At 39.2% G+C, this 21646-nt stretch overlaps 1 protein-coding gene across 1 annotated transcript in view; it reads left to right on the forward strand.

Annotated features, from left to right (window-relative positions):
- Nucleotides 1–2630: 2630 nt before the first annotated feature.
- Nucleotides 2631–21646, forward strand: part of cfap20dc (CFAP20 domain containing) — a 29353-nt gene continuing 10337 nt past the window's right edge. The window contains exons 1-12 of the mRNA XM_053440044.1: nt 2631–2800; nt 2967–3056; nt 3800–3893; nt 3990–4062; nt 6133–6247; nt 6410–6557; nt 7547–7693; nt 9869–10041; nt 10171–10279; nt 11689–11823; nt 13222–13541; nt 19895–20272. Coding sequence (XP_053296019.1) covers nt 2780–2800; nt 2967–3056; nt 3800–3893; nt 3990–4062; nt 6133–6247; nt 6410–6557; nt 7547–7693; nt 9869–10041; nt 10171–10279; nt 11689–11823; nt 13222–13541; nt 19895–20272 — 1803 coding nt within the window. The 5' untranslated portion in view covers nt 2631–2779. The remainder of the gene's footprint in view (nt 2801–2966; nt 3057–3799; nt 3894–3989; nt 4063–6132; nt 6248–6409; nt 6558–7546; nt 7694–9868; nt 10042–10170; nt 10280–11688; nt 11824–13221; nt 13542–19894; nt 20273–21646) is intronic.

A 21646-nucleotide genomic window follows, 5' to 3' on the forward strand; every position in this document is an offset into this window, starting at 1 on the left:
AGTGACTCCAGGCGTGGTACCTCAAGTTGTACTTTGCTTAAGGGATCTTCACAAAAATGAATCACATGTGAAAGGAACATTTTTCAACCGTAGAAAACACAGTAGGTAAACTTACAAAACTTCTTATTTCCTACTGTAAAACTTGGCAGTCAACTTATCTGCACTATAACAAAAACTATAACTTCTAAACACTATAAAAATGGAGCAAAGTGTCATACGTGCACAATTTGGTCCTTGAACCATTCCCTCAAGCAAGAGATTGCAAAAATTATCCTGACCGGTTCGGCTTTAAAGTTCAAGTTCATTCTCTCTATTGCCATTTCATGTATAAAGTAGCAAAGCACCCAGGCCTTATTTTGCAATTCACAGAAATCCGCCCCTTTGCATTGGTCTACAGCAGAATTCAGGGGGTTTCATTTTGTGCCCCATGTCCCATCAAATCTGACCAGTTTTTTTTGCATAATCCCACAGACCAACAAACAACCCATCAAATGGATAGCGGTCAAAAGATAAACTCCTTTGCAGAGTTCAAAATATAGCTGAGCACTAGAAGCCCACACAAAGAGATACAATTGAATTTCCAGTCTCTGGGATGTTTGTGATTTATTGGCAGAAATAGAATATAAGATGCATTAATACAATTTCTTGGTGTATCATCACCTGAAACTAAGAATACCTGTGTTTTTGGTACCGTTGAAAGAGCCCTCTATGGAAGCAGGTTCTCTTCAATGGAGGCCACCATGTTTCTACGCGATCATCACTTCATAACTTGGACAAGCAGTCCAACAGATTTGATGGCGACACGTGGCTGAAGGGGGCACTGTTGCTCAGTGAAGGTGACATAGTGTTGCTTTAACTAAGTGCCTCCATCATACAGATGGAACAACGAGAGGCACATGAACCTTTCATCATGTTGATAAACATTTTATCAACATCATTAAATGTTGATATGTGTGATGGAGCCAGATGGCATATTGTTTTATAACACAAGAGGTGAGAAAACAAACCCCTGAACTCACGAGGCCGAGCACGTGAGCTGGATCAGGGAGGAGGAATGTGAAAGAAACAAACATCATCCAGGGTACAATATGAGCTACAAGATAAATATCACTTAGTTCACTTGACACCATCGCAGGGCAGTGATATCATATAGGAAATCCATTTCCTGTAGAAGCTCTGAGCAGCATCGTATATATGGATGTCCAGATTAATCTGTTTGTTGGCCCAAGGGCAACATTTTTGATTTAGAGCCACCAATGCGATGTGAATGTCTTCAGTTCGGTGAATATTTAAGTAAACTGGACAGCAGGTGAGATGACAACTTCATTATATGCACAGAGAGGTAGCAAGCTTCTTTTTTATTTGTGTAAATATTTATCACCAAACATCGATTTTCTTCTGTAAATATGATCCTTCATAGCAACTTCCACATCTGTGTGTGCGGAGTCAGCAGCATTTAAGCACATTTCAAGATAATATAACAAGGCTTTCAAGAGTTTTTCTACATAACAGAGCCAAAGGATTGCACACCAATGCAGAACTCTTTCAACTTTCTCGACATAACAAAACACATAGAAACAGCTAATGCACTGTAACCATGGGGCTGATGGGGCCAAGGGCACCTCAGGAGTTGCACACTTTACCTGAATAATAATCCAGGCTAGTTTATACACTATTTATTTCCATGTGTTTACCGAAGGTCTTTATATGACACAACAGGATGGCAAGCTCATGAAAGTGCCACCCTACACAAAGACATGGCATTCAAACCACTGTGTAGGACTATTGTTACTCTGTGTTCTCAACGTCTATTGTGAAAAAGTGTGAAGGACAGAAATGTTTGCTCCTGCATCAAGAGGATGTTTTTCAGTGTCACTGCAGCGAGACTGAAGATGTACTGCAATTTAAATGAGGACAGTGATATTTAACTCTGTATTGGCGTCTGCTCAGAAACAATAGATGGCAGTCACAGGTGAACTTGGACACGTATCTTTTCTTTGTGTGGTGTCTTTTGTTCCATATCCGTAAATAACCGAGACCACCTTGTGTTTGAAGTCCGACACACGCGAACATTTGAATCAGCGGTAAGCCATACAGTTGTACTTCCGGATGCAGTCTCCCTCAGTAGCTAATTAAAAAGACATGGTTTTGATCTCATAATAGCCTTGCTGCCAGGGTAAACAAAGCAAGTGACAATGACACAATAATGGATTTTTGCATTTCAAGAGAGGATAAAACTTGAATACTGGCCTATTTTTAGCAGTTCTGTTTAGCGACATAGCTGTGTATGATGTTTATTTAAAATTTACCGTAGGCTAATGCAAAGGCCTCACGTGCCAAACTCCACTGGATCTATTCCGATTTATTGATGTTTTCATCACTGGTCCCAAATATTGAGAAAAGAAATGTTTAGGACACTTAAGAACGACTCGCAGACCAAAGCAACAGAGCATCACGCTTCGATCTATGGCTTTGATTTCATATCATACGTCGTTTGTTGTTTGTAAGAAATTCGTTGTTAAATAAAGTACGCTTAAAAAAAAGAGAAAAAAGAACCAACATAGTTTGCGGCCGTTGTGATTGGTTAGTTTACGTCCGTAACCATGGAGACACATCCTGCGTCAGTGTAACGCAGCTCCTTCACTTTACTCTCGTGTCACTACAATGATTAAACGACGCGTAGCTTTTTGTTGTGATAGTTTAACACGCACTATTTCACGCGCGGGTAAAACACACGCGTCGTTTTTACTCCTGTGACGTTCGCGTGACGTCGGGTAAAATGTTCAGGAGCAACTATCAGGTGAGTTGAATTCTGCCCCCGCTACGTGAACGGTCCTCCTCCATTCTTTAAGAAACAACACAATGTCGCGTGCGAGTAACGTGGTCCCCGTGGGCTCGCGCGAGCCTCAGCCCCTGTGTGACGTTAGCTGCGCAGGTTAACAACAACACCTGTGTGCCGCCTGCAGGGTGGAGCCGTGGTGGAGGTGTTCAGCGGACAGGGGAAAGACCCCGTGGCCAAATGGAAACTGAGCGGGGGGTCGTCGGCAGTACGGAAGGTGAGTCTGCGGGGCTGCGTGACAACATGGCGATGGAACACACATTCTTTATGGTCGAACTTTACCAGCGCTTGTGCCGTGCGAGTCGAGATGTTCTCTGCACACAGTCCAGTGAGCTGATCGTCCCACACTGAACAGATACCGGAGAGCTGTGTTACCGTCCCCGCATGGAACCGTGCATTGGAAATGGAAGATAATACAATATTATTTCACTGAAGAAAAACATTAAAACCCCAAAACATTACGCATACATGTTCAAAGCCCTTTCAGACATCTATCTATCTATTCATATTTCTATCTATCTATCTATCTATCTATCTATCTATCTATCTATCTATCGACATATTCATCTATCTATCTATCTATCTATCTATCTATCTATCTATTCAAATTCCATCTATCTATCTATCTATCTATCTATCTATCGACATATTCATCTATCTATCTATCTATCTATCTACATATTCAAATGTATATCTATCTATCTATCTATCTATCTATCTATCTATCTATGTGTTTGCATTATCCATCTATCTATCTACATATCTATATATCCATCTCTCTATCTATCTCTCTATCTCTCTTTCTTTCTGTCTTTCTATATCTTTGTGCGTGCGTGGTTGTGCTGTGATTTTTGTTTGACAAAAGCAAGCATTTGCAGTCAGTGACAGCAGTCACACTGCAGGGAGATAATACTCTGGACTTAGACATAGCAAGGCCGCCTCTGTTATTTCCTCCCGCAGGAGTATAATAAAGAAGTCAAAGGATTTGTTTACTGTCTGGAGGGAAGCAGCCAGACCGTCAAGATGCAAATGCCAGAGAATGGGAAAACGTCTCGTAAGTCAACACCATGCTTGCACTCATTTATAAAGTTTGTTTTCCTTATTCCCACTTTAAAGTAATTCACTTTCTTGCACATCTTTCTTTTCTAAGTTGGGCTCCTCCAGAGATTCTTGGTCCTTCAAGTGAATGTTCCTCAGGGCAAAGATTTTTCCATTGAGCTCGTGTAAGTACAGCATTCAGTACTTAGGAAAATAAACTTACACATGACTGACTGCTCGGCTTGAACCACCTTCGCGGCAGAATGCACAGATGTGGATTTCAATAGGTCTTTAACTTTGTGGCTGATAAATGGAGTTAGATAATCATATAAGGTTTTTCTTACACAAGTGAACAGTGTACTTACAGTCAATCAAAGATAATAGTAATGATCCCAATTATGATTCGCAGGATTTTCCCATCAGTCCACTGAAAGAAAAAAACATTTAAAGCCAATGTAGATCTAGTTGGAAAGCCCTTGAGCCACCTGAACTATTGAATGCATCTTTTGTGCAATGACTGTTTTATAATGTTAATGGTTCGCTTAACGATTTATCACCAATAGCTTGTTAAACCATTTTCTACAAAGAAGGCTTTTATCTTGCTAACCAGGGTAAATACTACAAGGTTATATATGAATTAATGAGCCAAATTTGTAAAGTTTAGTGTAATGTGTGGATGTAAAGTGCTGTAAGTGTGTTCATTTTTCATGGACACATATAGCCAGTGGTGATTGTATAATCTACATCAGTGAGCTTTAGTTAATACTGCATTTAGTCAGTGGAAGGAGAATGCCACTTTGTGAGATATGAACGTCTTAAAATCAATGAAACAATTCATGTATTCAAGGCTGTTCAGGAGTCTATCTTTTCACCCTTCAGTAAGAGTTGTGCTTTAAACCCCTTTGTGAATTCTCCTTGTGGTCAAATTATAATTGTTAAAGGCTCTGACTGTGGTATTCATCAACCCACTCATGGGAACCATATAGAACATCGACTTAAGAGGACACACTTTCAAATGTTGAAATCCTTTCATAGCATAAAGTTACTCACCATTATCGTTCTGGGAGGCAAAGTAATTTTTCCATTTGAGTTTTGTATGACAGCAGATTTCACAGCTCCAGATGAATGTGAGAAAACCTTTAAGCCGTCACTTTACATTGTGGCTTCACCGTGACCAGAGATGGGCAAAAATACATCAAAATGTATTTTGATACAAAATACAAAATACCCCTCAAATAAATGTATCAAAATAAAATACAAAATACTGGTGCCAGAAAATGTAACAAAATACAATACATGTATTTTGTAATTGAAATATAGGAAATACTTTTTCTGGATTTTCTGTTTTCTCACAATTTGGTATAGCAGACCATTCAGGTTTGGGCTGTATAATTTACACAAAGCTCTGGTGAACCCCACAAAAAGGAAGAACAGTCACGGAATGTCAGTGTAACTAAGCAGAGCTAATAAAAGACAACAACTTGATTGATTACGTATATATATATACAGTGGTAGCCAAAATTATTATAACACCATTAGGATCTGAGAAAATTGGTAAACTGATAAAAAACATAATAAACTGGACAGATCTATTGTACGTTCTTGAGACCCAACCATTGATATGGCATTATGACATTCACATTGAGAAGACAAAGCAAAACTTGTAATACAGTGCAAGATTAGATGGTCAGACATCTCTAGATAAGGTTATCATGAACATACAAGCTCCTAATCTCCCTCTTCCTATAGCTAGCTACTCAACTGATAAATTAACTTGCTAAACACTAGCTATGCACTAGCATAGCCAGCATGCTAGCGTCTTTAGCATGTTAGCATCTATCGCTAGTTTGATATTAAAACCATCACCATGTATATACAATAGGCTATATAATGTAGCCAGACCCTGACATAAGTTATACATCCAAGCTAGTTGACATCTGTCACACTCAGATAAAATATTTACCTTGACAGACAATCTGCTGCACTTGAAGATCTGAAGACTGAACTCGTGAACTGCTTTTTGATTAGTGGAGAAAGTATTTTGAATATTTAAAATACTAAATTACTCCACTCTAAAGTATTTTGTTACAAATTACATTTGATTTGTATCGGAACTATCAAATACAAATTACAAAATACTTAAAGTACTTGAAATACGTATTTCAAATACAAGTAATTGAAATACTGCCCATCTCTGACCGTGACACCGCCGATGTTGGTGATAATTTATGTTCTGATCTGTTGTCTATTCACAGAATAACGGATGCAGAGCATATGAAAGGAAGACTCCACTTATCTACCGTGCATAAAGAGTTGACTGCCACTCTTTTACATGCAAGGATACCTTTTGTTGAATTGAAGCGGGATATTGTGAGTATCTAAGTCATCTTTTCTGTATTAATCTAGTATTTTCAGCGTCACGTTTATCCGTGAGCGTTTTGATCGCTGACATCTAATTTCTTGTCATTTCTTGACCTGTATCTGTAAAGGAGCGTTTTAACTCCAAAAATCTCATTGTCTCTGTTGTCTCAGTGGTCTACCTTGTGCATCGACCTTGTGTCATTCACTGCTGAACTGTTCAAGGGATTTTTGACACTGGATGGCATCACTTTGTTTGCTACCTGTAAAGTCCGCAGAATCTTCACAATGAAAACTGGGCCCGCAGGAATGTCAGATGAAGGTAATGAATGATTCCGCTTCAGATAAAGTCCCCACAAAGAGTACTTGGTGAGGAGTTGTCATTGAAGATTTTACTTTAAAGGTTCACTGTGGCCCCTTTAGAATTAAATACTCATCAGGAGCGGGTCCTCTCTATTGAAGCCGGCAAGTTTTTTTTACAGTAGCCCAGACTGGACAAACCAAAAACCTTTTGAGTTTTTATGACAACTGAAGGCTACCACAGGTTCTCGTTCATGTTTGGAATGGGAGTGTGAGGTGAGGGGTATTCAGCTGCAGCATGCAGCATCACCACTAGATGTCACTACATTCTACACACTGAACCTTTAAATAGCTTTGTTGTGAGTTTATAAGAAATTGTGTGTGGAGAGACAGACACTGTGAGACTCTCAGTGGTGTTACTGTATGTGTTTAACTCTGATGTAGCCACGTAGTGCTAACAAACAACTGCACTCAGCTCTGGTTACTTGCTGAACATCTAGTCTACAGCTTGTCATCTGTCAGTCAATCACAGCAGGACTTTTTATGCCCCTGCGGCGCCAGCGACAGCCAGTGGCCGGAGGCATCATGCTTTCAGGTTTTTTCCCTCCGTGCGTCTCATTCTTGTGAACATGATATCTCAAAAACGGCTCAAAATTTGGCACAAATGTTCAGGTAGACTCACAGATTAACTGATGAGATTTGGGTGATCAAAGGTCAAAAGTAAAACTCACAGTGGTTTCTCAAAACATGCTTTTGCCTCTTGACCATGAAATCTTAAGTCTTCCTTCGACCAGTTATTACCTGGACTCAAATATAAATTGAATCAATTTCAGTGGTCAACGGTCACAGTGAAGATATCTGAACAACAAAGTATGATGCCTGAAACTCCACTGTTTTGCTGGAGGCATACCACCACTGGGCTGTAACTCTAGTGTTATTTCATGTCATTATAAATAGTTTTAGCGTTACTGTGTGATAACGATTAATCCAATGATTGTTTTCCTTTCCTAGTTATGTTTCTTAGTGGAACTGGTCTCATGGATTTGCTTCCACGCAGCTGCCAGTTCCCACCAGATGTAAACCACGTAACCCAGATGCTGAACATGAAGAACATGCAGAAGTCAGATAAGGGGACTGTTCTTGGGAACTCTGAATGTGGTAGGTCAAATAAAAAGGAAAGGATTTTGAATTGATCAGTAGATAAATAGAATAAAGCAAAGGACCCTTACTTATGCATTCCTTTGGTACAGAGCTGTTTATCATGATTAAGTCAAGGGAAATCCTATTTCTGCAGAATATATACATTTTCAGTGTGATTTGCTGCTGCGGTAACTGTATGGAGAAAGCCCTTAACGGTTTAAAAATGACATAGTCCTCTTTCACAGAGTAAGTTCTGTGAAGAAATAGCATTTTCTGCATTTAATGTAGAAAACGTTCATCGGGCCTGCTCTGAGCCCTGACCTCAACAACACATTTAAGATGAATTGGAATTCAGCCAGGCGATAAATCCAACATCAGTGCTCAGCTCACCAATTCTCCTGTGGCAGTCCGTTTCCAGAATGTCATGGGCAGCTTTCCGAAACGAGTGAAGTGTAATGTTCACAAAATCCACATAGTTTGTTCATGTGTCCGCATACTTTTGTCTGTTTAGTGTGTCCTTATTAATGCATCACAGCAGGTTCAGTATCAGCCACAATCCCCCCCCATGCCACAGTATTTGAGAGGCTTTGTAGTGCAGAGATGGCTTCACATAGAATAATTGTTTTTCTCCAAATAGACTATGACGATAATCGATTCTTTTTCCCCTGTATGAAATTCTCGTGGTCTTCATTTGTTGTGTTCATTTGTACCTCACCTGTTCTCAGAGAGCCGCAATTATCCCCTCGTAGAAAAAGGCATGCACCAGTAATCTACTCCTGCCGCCTCTCTGGCCTTTTTTATCAGCGCATATTTATTTGTTCTGACAGCTCTCGAAGTCCTGTTGCGTCAACGAACAATGCTCATAGAGAGAAGTAAGCACAAGCCCCGCCAAAAAAGGTTTTTCATAATTAGCACATCTAAATTATAAGCACAACATTTCAAATCATAATTTAAATGATTATTGCAATTTAACAGTGACAAAAGTTGCTCGGTGAATCTTGGCTCCTTCAGTTCTCAGTCTGTAAGAAACTGATAAAAGTAAGATACTGTTTTTTTCACGGGAAGAAAAACACCATTACATTTAATATGTTATGTTATTGTCAAGGTCAGTGCATTTTCACATATTCGAAACTTCTCTCTCTTTCTCTTATTTTTTTACATCTAATTTTATTACCACTGTCACCACATTCTTTTATAGGCTTTTTAAGCCAACTGAAATGCACTTGCTCTTAAACCAGGGTCATTTTCAGTGTTCGGTTCCGTTGTCGAATCTGCTGCATCATATGAGGGCGACTATTTCCTCGATCTTAACACCTCCAGCACATTGAGCTTTGCCTGCGTCGTGTTTTTTGGATTTTGGTGTGTTTTCTGGAGCGGAAGTGTGTGATGGCTCTGCTCTTTGTTAAAGATCAGACAGAAAGTGTGTTGTCTTTTTTTTTTCTTCTGTCGGGTGGCACAAGCGGACTTGTCCTAATGAGGCCTGGCACGGATTCAGCAGGGTCAGGTCATGACTACTGTCATGGCTCCTACTGCAACCCATTATTTCCACACACGGATATGAAACACATGATAGTTTTAAAACGAAAAATGGCAACGGAATCAGCTCAGCAGCAGAAGTCTAGTTAATGTTTAACCATGTATTTTTGTATGTGTGTGTAAACTACATGTTTTAACGAACAGGCTCTGACTCAAAGTTGTACTGCTGCAGGCTGCAGAGTTGTGTTAAACATTGTAACACTGATCTGACACATGCAGTTGACTGGACTAGAGATAAACAAGTGATTTTAGAAGTGTTGTGGGGTTATGTTCGCTGTATATTGTATCAGTATATCTCTCATCTTCCTCCAGTGCATATATGTGTAAAAGCCAGGCTGTTAATATTAATATTATAAAAAAGACTTTGAAAGGGCATTGGTAAGTGTGAAGGCGGCTTCTCACTGAACATAAAAACACAGGCCTGAACTGACCCGCAGCTTAAATCTTTCATATATGTGAACTTTGTCACTTCTGAGAATCACTAGCATAACTTTTGGCAGTTGCTGTGGTTACATGATCATTGTTATGACTGACAATAGACAGAGGAAACTGCTTAACCATAAATCGAGCAGAGTCATAATCAAAGCAAATCCTACCTTATCTTATTAAAACCAGAGTGCAATAATGGTAAAAGAATAATGGGAAATGTATATGCAGGTTCTGATCAGACAGGCAGTGCGAGATCAACCAGTCATCAACAAAGCAGGCCCCCGGGTGCTTTACGCACAGCCTCGGGCTCCAGGCCTTCAGCACGGCTGCCGAAAACTGGGAAGAAAGGCAGCGCAGACCCAGGAGGAATGAACAGAAGTGAACTCTTTATCTCCAATACGGTAATTGCACGAATCCCATAGTAATATATATGCCGCTAAATTATTTGGGCCGTTATGTCACATATTACTGCAAGCACAGAGAAGAATATGTTGTGTTTGACTTTATTTTAAATTTTTTGCTTCCTGCAGGCATCCCCGTCCGGTGATATAAACCAAAAGGTTGTTACAGAAAGTCTGAGCTTTGCCAGCCTGAGCGACAACTTGTCACACGGAGAAGCTAACCCCACTCTGCACGAGGGTAAATCAATCACCTTTTATCACAATGCATAATGCTTTTCTGTGTGTGCGGTGTGGCCTAGGTGGTAGAGTGGTGGTTCTTCAACAAGAAGGTTGCTGGTTCAAATCCCACTCTTCCCCATCTGTATGCCGAACTATCCTTGGCAAGATACTGAACCCCTAAATGGCCCCTCATAAATGTTGAGTGTAATAATTGTAAGTCGTTTTGGACAAAAGCGTCAGCCAAATGAAATGTAATATAATGTGTGTACAGTGTAGAGGCCCATGCTGGACCCAATGAAAAGCAGCTGACATGGAATCAGGCAATAGAAGGGGACAGAAGACAGTGAGTTTGTGGTGAAGTATAAATACTAAGTGACTGAAATGAGGAAAAAAAAGTGAAATGTACTTAAAGGAAGCTGAACCCAGGGAAAGTATATGGCTGACATATTCTTGGAAACTTTCCAGAGAAGATACACTTGAGTTCTGAGAATAGAGAGCACTACATATAACACATTATAGTCTTTTATATGGAAAAGACCAAATACCAAATGTTCTTACTTTCTAACAAAGCAAATCAAGAGTGCAACATGTGGTGTCTGGTTTCACCTTGGACTTGAATGTGAACTGTGACATTTTCATCAATTGATCAGATGATATGAAAGCAAATATGTTAACTGAACTTAAATTGTACTATCAAAAATTAAAACAAAATGAAAACATCTTTTCTTAAAACTAAGAAAAGATGCTAGAATATCGATTAACTTTAGCTGAACAACTTTAAATATCCTATATCCTAAATGATTTAGAATCATTTCCAGATTAAAATCCCTCGGCTTCTTTTGTTTCTGATGTGAATATAACAAAAATGCCTTTAAGGCCAGTACCTCTGTTACTTAAAGTGCACTGCCTTCCGTAATTCCTCTTATCACAGCCCTTGTGGGCAAACACTTATTCTTCTGGTACTGTGAATCTGTAAAAGAACCAACAAACAAACCCACTAGTACTTTATACCGTGTATGGATACAGAGTCTGTCCTCCCAACCAATTCATAACAGCATTTACAGTTTGTAATAGACTATTATTTGTGCATGACTGAATGCAAAATTATAGAATATATATGAAACTTCCTCATTTATATGAACATAATGTAGCTGGATGCTTTCTATCTGTAATGAATGACTGTGAGAAGCTCAATTACTCAAAGGCTTGATTAATAGGGATTTTCAAAGTGCATTGTTAGTTCAAGGATTTGCTTCTGGCAAGGATTAATAACACTGTTTTTGTGACTCTTTTGTTTTATTAAACGTTGCTGATGTTTAAAGTCCCGTATGTCGGGTCACAGCCTCATCTGCCAACAGACGAGCAGGGATCACAGAAGGTCTGGGTCCTTTATTACTGTAGGTTAATGTGTTTCTTTCTCATTAACAGCACATTCAGAGGCTGTGCCGGATTGCAACAGAAATAAGAGTAGAGCCGGGGAGAAGCCCACTCCTTCATCCACTGGGCAAGAGAGCATCCAGCCACCTCTGACCGGAGCAGATAAAACAGAGCACGGAACAGCAGGTGAGCCTTACATCTGCAGCGAGTGGAGCGAGTTCAGGAAGGGCAGGAGGCAGCAGCAGGAGGACATGTACACTTTCACACTGAGTGCTGGTTGGAAAAGTGTGAAAAAGACAGAGAGTGACGGGAGCGCGAGACAAAAGAAAACAGTTTGCACGTTGAGTGACACTGATGTTGTGGTTTTATTCGCCAGCTCCTTCATAACTAAAAAAACTCTTATTTCTGCTCTTAGTTTATAAATTAGATCGCTTTAAAATATTTCTCTCAAATTTGAATGAGCCTCATTCTTTGCAGCATACACCTTTGTGTGTTTTCCCCCTTTTTTTGTTTTGTATAACCCCTCAACAAGGCCATTTGCAGGATTTTTGTCGAAGAGGCCCCTGCTCCAGCTCTCCCCATCTCCCACCCCCACACACGCCTACATCGGCATTGTGCTCACAAAATGAGTGCATATGCTCTCTGAAGCTCATTTATGGATATTTCTCCGCAGCAGTAAGCTCCTTCGCTGCTGCCCTGCCTACAGACGGAAAACAGTTAGTTCGTTAATGGTAATGTGGCACATTAAATAAAAGTCAGAGGGACATCTCCTGGGCCCAGGGTTTGCCACACAGTGGGCAATTAGAGAAAGTGATTATACTGTCAAGAGGTTCAAATGTGCTCACTCATTCAGATAGAGGTGGCTCTTTCACGGAGTTAAAGAATTCAATGCTTCTTGCCTGCACACCTGAATGGATGCATCTTTCATTTAAGGTCAGAAAACCTTGTATCCGATATTGTAACGCTGCAGTAAAACTGTCTTTTTCTTTCTTGAACAAAAACAGAAGTAGGAGATGAGGGCAATATTGATGTGTCTAAGCCTGTTATATATGGAAGCATGTTTGGGCAGAGCTGTCATTGCATGAGTGATAATTCAGCAGTAAACTGCTGTTCTTAGCCATAATGATATTGTTTATATTGTTATATTCTCATTAAGGTATTTGCATAGCAGGGCTATTAACTGAACCTACAAAAGTGTCACTGCAGGAGAAATTAATGTTCACTTTTGGCAAGCAATGGAATTCATTACAGTCTTGCATATTGGTATTATGAAATTTTTGCGTGCATATAATCAAATGAACTTATAATGGCATCAGCCACGTTATGAAAACATTTAAAAGGATTTAACACTGACTGTAATTACATTCCTATAATTATTCTATACTCACTCTTTGTGGCCAGGTCCTCCATTTGTATTCTGAAAGACTCATTGGAGTATTATAGAATTCATGCACACAAAGCCGAAACTCTATTCATTTATGACACTGATGTGTAGCCTCTTCTGTTTCAAAGAGAGAATTTACTCCTGCGCAGGTTAAAACTCCTCTGCCTTTTGTCTCCTTCTGCAACTTTTCTTTATTTTAGAGTGCAAGTCTAACGTCAGTCCTGCAGAAGAAAGTTTCAGATCTGCTCCCACACCGGCAGAGCACGTCTCCGGCTGGACTCGGCCAGATTTGTCTTCTGACCTGCAGGTCGGGAGCAGCTGGGAGAGTAATGAAGGGTCTGAGCCCCAGCTCACTCTGCAAGAGGAGGTGTTCATTTTCTCATCACAGCCTCACTCATCCAAACGAGGGCAAGGCAAGGGTGACCGGGAGAAGGTGGGAGATGACCAGGAACCGAGCCAGAGTGGGAGGCGGCATGAGGCCCAGCCTGAAGATGACTTCATTGGCAGTGAAAGTGATGAGGTATGTTTGCGCTGGGGCAGAGACAGACAAAATGTTACCACTACTTTAAATGCACACACGTTTGAAGTGCATCTCGTGTTGATCTGACACTAATGACTGTCTTGATGGATAAGCAATTAAACTATCATACCACATGCACTAGTTTGACCGAATACCAGATTTAAAAAATATGATTTGTCCAATTCACTATTCGATTTCTTTCTTTTAACAGCAGTCCTATTTAATCACACTTCATGAGCAAATATTCAGTGAATCTTTAAATCCTCTGTTGGATTTAAGTCTGTTCAATTTGATTACATTCAAACTGAAATCTTAATTCAAAGTTTCAGTCTCAGAATGCACTGCAGAGTTTGTACGTCATGCAGCATTTCATAATACACATTTCACAGCCTATTTTAACTTCAAAGGTCAGTGGGGTTATTTATCATCAGATCATTTATTAATGGATCTGAGACATATTATAAAGAATGGTATTTCTCTTTATGCTGAGCAGGGAAATTAAACAGTTGAACTATGAATACAAAGATGACTATCTTCAAAGAAATGCTAATTGCTTTTACTTATTTAAAACTTTATAAGTCTGATCATTCGGATTTAAGAACCTCATTTCCTTGCACTGCTGATTAGTTTAGCTTTAATGCAATTTTTTGTCATTCCAGTATGATGTTCTTGTTCAGTGCACATTGTTAAAGACCAAATCCGTCGAAAAAACATAAAGACAAGAAGGAATAGTTATATACGTCCCGTTTATGTTTTGAATTTGCTGTCGAATGGTGTATTTTTTTACTTACTGATTACATCCTGTAATCAGTAAGTTTCATGTTGGTGTGATGCCTAACATGAAGATTCTGTGAGTAATTATTTTCAGATCTTGTATAATGGAGTCTTCTCTAAAACACTGACTGTGAATGGCTCTCAGCACTTCTCAAGAAAGACGTCCAATTGACATTGTATGCATGTGCAGATCAAAGTCAAACCAGTGAAAAAGGTTTGAATAACCGGAATAAAATTGGACTAATCCCCAAATAACAAAAAAAAAGACTAAATCAGTTGCTGATGGCGAGGAGGGGAGCAATGATATGATGCATTGCACACACACATGTTACGGAGATCACGCAGCCTTTTTACATCCTGATTTCAGGCAGTACCTATTTAAAAGTAGTTCAAAACGTGGAACCTCCATAACAAAGCATTAATATTGTCCTGTCTGTCGTCGCGTTGTAGAGCTAGATGATAAGGCCGAACATTATGTCAAGATTTTCATATCAATCGATATCGACAATTAACAGGATAAATGTGACACTGTCTTTTTAATTTAAAGGCAGATTTTTGTCCTCGATCAGACGTTGAGGATTTAAACTTATTTATGGTCAAAGAATGACAAACATTTGATAAACAACAAAACGTTTCGCAAATCTAAGGAAGATCAATTACGTGTTATACCTCCTCACTATACTTGCATAATGTATAAGCATTATGTATATTGGAGATTGGTTATATAGCTATTGATTAAAATTCCCCTACACATGTAAAAACCACCTATGCAACCTTTTAGAGAATTTCCACTGGAAGTCTGAAATCTGATTCCAAATATATTAAACAGCTGAGGTGCGAGAAATGCACAGAGAAAATTAGATTAGAGCACTTCACAATGAAATAACACTGAAAGTGTGTCTGAGGGGGTGTTTAAAGGAGCACCTCTTCAAATTACACTTGGAAATCGGCTGCCATCACTCTGTATGAACGAGGCTTAGAGGGAGAAGAAGAACTGTGTCATTTCATTCGGCAAGGAGCCGAGTAAGTAATTTGCTTCAGTTCAATGCACATTGCTCCGACACGACCAGCAGAAAGAAAGACATTTTTATGTTTTCTGGCTCCCCATCAGCTTTTCTGTGAAATGGTCAATTTGAAAATGGCTATTCTTCACGGGGGGAAATGAGAGAGTCACACTTGTTTATGATATTCCATGAAAACAGACACAATGCTTTCCTCCCTCAGGTATCCAAACAGATCACATATTCAACAACCACAACTCTTTCAGCTATACGGCAAACTCCAGGTTAGACTATGGCCAAATCTCTTCTGGAGCACAAAACTGCAAACTGCATAATGCTGCATATGTTGGAAACTTGTTGTATTCTTTTTCTTGTTGGAGTATTTTAGTTTTTCTTTAGGGTGAAAATGGAAGCCTTCAGTTGAGAATGTGAATTTGAAAAATTGGTTCAAATTGCTCTCCACCATTTCTCTAATATATTGGCTGCTAAAGAGTTATTCCTCACATATACATGGTAAAGCAGAGCATGTGTCATTGGCCACAACTTAACCAGTTTAAAACTTAAAATGGGTTACATTGTAGTGACATAAATATTTCAGTTGTTTCCTCATACACTGATATTACAGAGCAGCACCAGTATGTCAGATAATCGGAGATACACCAGGGTTTTGTGGACTTCAGGGAAATTTATTAAAGGATGTGTTTCCTGATGAAAATATCACGCAGACAGACAAATATACAGTGCCTTGCATAAGTATTCACCCCCCTTGGACTTTTTCCCATTATGTACTGTTACTAACTGGAATTCAAATAGACTTAAATAAACTTTTTCCCGTTTGATCAACAAAACATGCATAGTACTTTGGAGGTGCAAAATAAATTTTATTGTGACACAAACAATAATGAGAACAAAAAAGTTGACATCTGTTGGGTGCATAAGTATTCACCCCCCTGTGTCAATACTTGGTAGAACCCCCTTTCGCTGCAATTACAGCTGCAAGTCTTTTGGGGTATGTCTCTACCAGCTTTGCACATCTAGAGATGGAAAGGTTTGTCCATTCTTCTTGGCAAAAAAGATGAAGCTCAGTCAGATTGGATGGAGACCATCTGTGAACCGCAATCTTCAAGTCTTGCCATAGATTCTCTATTGGATTGAGGTCTGGGCTTTGACTGGGCCATTTTAAGACATTAACATTCTTTAATCCAAACCATTCCTTTGAAGCTCTGGCTGTATGTTTAGGGTCATTGTCCTGCTGGAAGATGAACCTCCGCCCCAGTCTCAAGTCTTTTGCAGACTGCATCAGATTTTCTTCAAGGATTTCCCTGTATTTGGCTCCATCCATCTTTCCCTCTATTCTGACCCGTTTCCCTGTACCTGCTGAAGAGAAGCATCCCCACAGCATGATGCTACCACCACCATGTTTCACTGTTGGGATGTTGTGCTCAGGGTGATGGGCAGTGTTGGGTTTTCGCCACACATAGCGTTTTGCATTGAGGCCAAAAAGTTCAATTTTGGTCTCATCTGACCAGAGCACCTTCTTCCACATGTTTGCTGTGTCTCCAACATGGCTTCTGGCAAACTCCAAACGGGATTTTGTATGGATCCCTTTCAACAATGGCTTTCTTCTTGCCACTCTTCCATAAAGGCCAGATTTGTGGAGTAGACGACTAATAGTTGTCCTGTGGACAGATTCTCCCACCTCAGCTGTGGATCTCTGCAACTCCTCCAGAGTAACCATGGGCCTCCTGGTTGCTTCTCTGATTAATTTTCTCCTTGTCCGACTCTTCAGTTTGGGTGGACGGCCTCCTCTTGGTAGGTTTGCGGTTGTGCCATATTCTTTCCATTTTCTTATGATGGATTTTATGGTGCTCAGAGAGATGTTCAAAGCTCTGGATATTTTTTTAATAACCTAACCCTGCTTCATATTTCTCCACAACTTTATCCCTGACCTGTTTGGTGAGCTCCTTGGTCTTCATGATGCTGTTTGTTCAGTAATGATCTCCAACAAACTCTGAGTCCGTCACAGAACAGGTGTATTTATACTGAGATTAAATTGCAGACAGGTGGACCCTATTTACTAATTATGTGACTTGCAAATGTGACTTGTGAATGCAATTGGTCGCACCAGATCTTTGTTAGGGGTTTCACAGTAAAGGGGGTGAATACATATGCACTCAACACTTTTCAGATTTTTATTTGTAAATAATTGTGAAATCCGGGTAATATTTCCCCCCACTTCCAAATGATGCACTATTTTGTGTTGGTCCATTACATAAACTCACAATGAAATAAATTTTAATCTGTGGTTATACCATGACAAAATGTAGAAAAGTCCAAAGGGGGTGAATACTTATGCAAGGCACTGTAATAGGCAGTTACCATATAAACCTCATTGGGGTGTGTTGGCTCATGTTAAACTAAGCCAGCTATAGCTTGTTTACACAGTGATGTTTATCTTGTTGTTCTGCGCAAGAGGAAATAGGCTGTAAAATTAATGTAAGTAATCATTTATATTCAGGTCAATTAAATATTATGTATTTTTGTTACTCTACTAAATTGACGACCATTATCACCATGTATAATATAATAGAATTTTGGATTCATCAAATTCAGAAACATTATCCATCTTTGCACGTAGACCACTTACTTATTAAATCCACAGCAACAGATATTCAAAATTTACAAAAGAGATGTACATGTTTTGTTCCTTGAGCACAGACGTGCCTGGTGCAGAGGACATTTAACTGGAAGAACATGGAAGAAACTAACGATTTAATTAGCATAATATAATTTATAATTATTCACAATGAGTGACGGTCGGCGCGTATAGACTATATGAATTTGTGGTATGATTGAAAATGATTTCTGTTGAGTTTTGTTTAGCAGAGAAGTGTGTACAGTATATGTCCAAAAAGGCCTCCCACATTGCAGAAGCATTTGTGGGGGTTGTGAATCATTTGACCTAATCTTTGCAGACCAACCGGCCTGAGCTCGCTAAGGCGACGGAATTGGCCTGATTTAGAATTGTATTCATTCACGGCAGGCGGGTCAACTTGAAGTAATATCATCTTTCAAGGTGTTGCATCAGGTTTATGCAATTCTTGTGAGCTGACGTTTGTCCTTAAACACAGAGAAATATTAAAAAAGCAAAACAAAGCGAAGGACCTTCAGTGTATTCACCATTTAGACATCTATGAGTTCCAATGGACCAAGGTAAAATTTGGGATATTTTCAGGTTAATGTTATTTAATACAATATGCCCTTGTGCAGAAAATTGGATCCATCCCTCTCATACTCAAACAATACTTAGATAGGCTCTCATCATAGAGGCTGGCACTTATGAAAATGATAAAGCATTGAATCAGAAGTGAAAACAAATAACATGGAACAGGTGGGTTTTCTCAAAAGGGATTGTTGATAACTCTTCACCACAAAGCCAGAGACTGAGACAGAACTGAAAAGAGACAGTGAGGAGAATGAAGTAGCAAGGACAGCTTCAAGCTACATGTTTAAATAGTATATATTCATAAATATATTGATATATGTAGCTAAATGATGAGTGTATGAGTATTCCATATTTGTGCATCTAATTTATTTAATTGAAAACTGGTCTGGAAACTTACAAGACGTTTCATATTGCATTTTCTTATGTTTTAAATTTTGAATTTCTCATTCCAATAGAAAGCATGATTTATCACATTCACAACATACATCAAATCTGATATTGAACAAGACATCCTTAATTCCGTTTTTTAACACAACTGTTAGACAGAGCACTGAAGAACTTGCATTGACTTTAGCCACGGGGTTGATGGGTTTGTAGCTTGCTCCTTGGATGTTCACAGCTTCGATTCACAAACAGTCCCAATAGATTCCAGCTGTGACCCACTTCCATCACCTCTTCAGCATAATCACTTCTGCTCTGTCTACACAGGCTGTATGTGCATGGTGTGTTCCAATGGCTGAATTCACAGGTTAGCCAGTTTCTCATTAGCTGTTTGTATCCACGCTTATTACACTCGGGGTCGGTATGGTCATTTGGTGATGTGTCATGTGATGGGAGTGTTTTTTTTTTTTTTTTAGCTGCAAGAGTTTTTTCAACAAAGTTTCCTTCTGTGTCTTTTCTTTTCTTTGTTGTGAAACTGGGTCACAATGGAATCCATTGTTGCTGTGTTGCGAATCCAGCTGCCGTCCTCAGTAGAAGAGCAAACTTTTAAAAAATCAATATCTTTCATGCCCACAGGGGCGACTGTTTAATATTCAAAACTTTTCAGTGGAGTTTTGCCTTATGTCTGAAAAGAATCCAGTGCCACGTGTTACATAACCGTATTGGTAGGCAACAAATTTTGAATTACATTAGTGAGTCTGAAGCCGGGAAAGATGAGAAGATTTACCGCTTTACTGTTTCATTAAGTACACATTAATCCAAACAGCTGAACCTAACATTAAAGGTGTTCAGGTATCACCAGACACATTAGAAGCCTATTCTTATATCATGATTACTTTTCCCGTTAACAGTATCTCAATGACAATCATTTTAAATCATCATTTTTTTCTTGGTTCTTCTATTTATTTCAGGATAAGAGCAGCAGCCCGATGCAGCAGCAACAGACTAGTGAGTCCAATCCTGCTCCTCCCAGAACTCCAGACCCAACCTTGAATATGCAGATAAAAGTCCGCCCTAAATCGCCTAACATGGACCACACATTTCCAAAAGTGCCTGGTCCAACTACTAGCGATATTCATATTCAGTCTCCGTCTAATGGGGGAGCTGAGCCAGCTGCAGTGGCCCCCACACGCTGCCTCTCTCCCAGTGTGACAACCAGCCGACGGGAACACAAGTGTGGCCCTCGTGCATCAGAGGGAGTGAACCAGCTGCAGAATGGAGACAACAGAGTAACAATTTCCAGGAGTTTCCTGCAAGAAGTTAAAATGGATGACTCCCCACTGGACAAGGTACAGCTTTCAAACATCTGCTCACAGCCATGGTGCAATGACTCCTTATATTTTGGTGAAACAGAGAAAAATACTATTTTAAATTACCACAATTAACTAAAGAGCTGTCATCATCATCCCCTAATTGTCTTGATGTGTGATTCCCCTGTTTGACGCTAACATTTTAAAGCGATAAAAGTGTCAATACTCATAAAGCAGCCATGCTCTTTAACACACAGATGTCAGTTATTGATGGAAACAATTTAACCTCCCGTCATAGTAGAGATGTTCTGATCCCCCTTTTCCCGCAACTATCTCTGATACATTGACTTCTGAGAATTGGCCAATACTGACAGTCTCAATCATATTCTAGTCGATAAAAAAAAAAAAATACAAACCCTGTATGTAAATGATCTTTACTGTTATTGCTGTATATTATGTCTCAGGTTAAAGCCTTCAAAAATCCAAAACATTTAGAGAATGAATGCCATAGATTTTGTATTATCTAGTTTCATAAATGAAAAAAATAACATAATGATTTCTTCCTTTAAATGGCTGTGTAAATATAGCTGCGTTTAAAAAAAAAAGACCTTTTAAGAGGCACTACCACTCAAAACTAAAGTCTTGCATACAGTACACGCCAACGTTATACTCGTGGAAATTTCCAGCTTTAATCTTAGCAAATTGCTAACAATTAGCTAGCTCTAGCTTACACTACACTACCGAAAATCACTACTTCTTTACAACTCTAAAAACAGTATTTGCAAGTGTCAGTAAAGTGTAACTGTTGTTTTGTAAAAGGGACGAAGCAGAGTTTTATCAGGGTGAAACTAATATACCTTAAAGAAGGCTTGATGGTCATCTCTGATGCTGGTATCTCTATCAGAACAGTTCTACAAATATTTATTTTACATTTGCAAACAAGCAGATTTTAAATGTTGGCAGATATACTTAAGAACCAGTGAAAGAGATATAATGTTTATTCTATAAACATAAAAAAAAAACAATAATATTTAAATCACCTAACTATAAAAGCAAAGGGGTAGCTTCCAGTTGTAAAATCACAAATTACCTTTGCAGCTCCACAGAGATTTACTCTCCTTTATCTAACTATCTTGGTTTTATGGCCTACAAATTTACTGCTGAACCACTTGGAACCATCTTCAGAAAAAGCTTTTGGCTCACACCCAACAGCAGACACCAGACACAATCAAATAAAAAAGAGAGTGAATATTTTTATATTCTTGCTCAAACATGGAGTAATGCAGCTTGGTCAAATAAGTATGATCTCGGTTAAATCTAGTTTGACCATGAGGCTATTGCAGCTAACAGGTTGAGCGGATAGTTTACTGGTAAATATTAATCTCACTCGGGTTGGGATGTGCAGACTCGGTT

This window comes from Pleuronectes platessa, chromosome 2 (genome assembly GCF_947347685.1).
Source record: "Pleuronectes platessa chromosome 2, fPlePla1.1, whole genome shotgun sequence".
NCBI classification, from domain to species: domain Eukaryota; kingdom Metazoa; phylum Chordata; class Actinopteri; order Pleuronectiformes; family Pleuronectidae; genus Pleuronectes; species Pleuronectes platessa.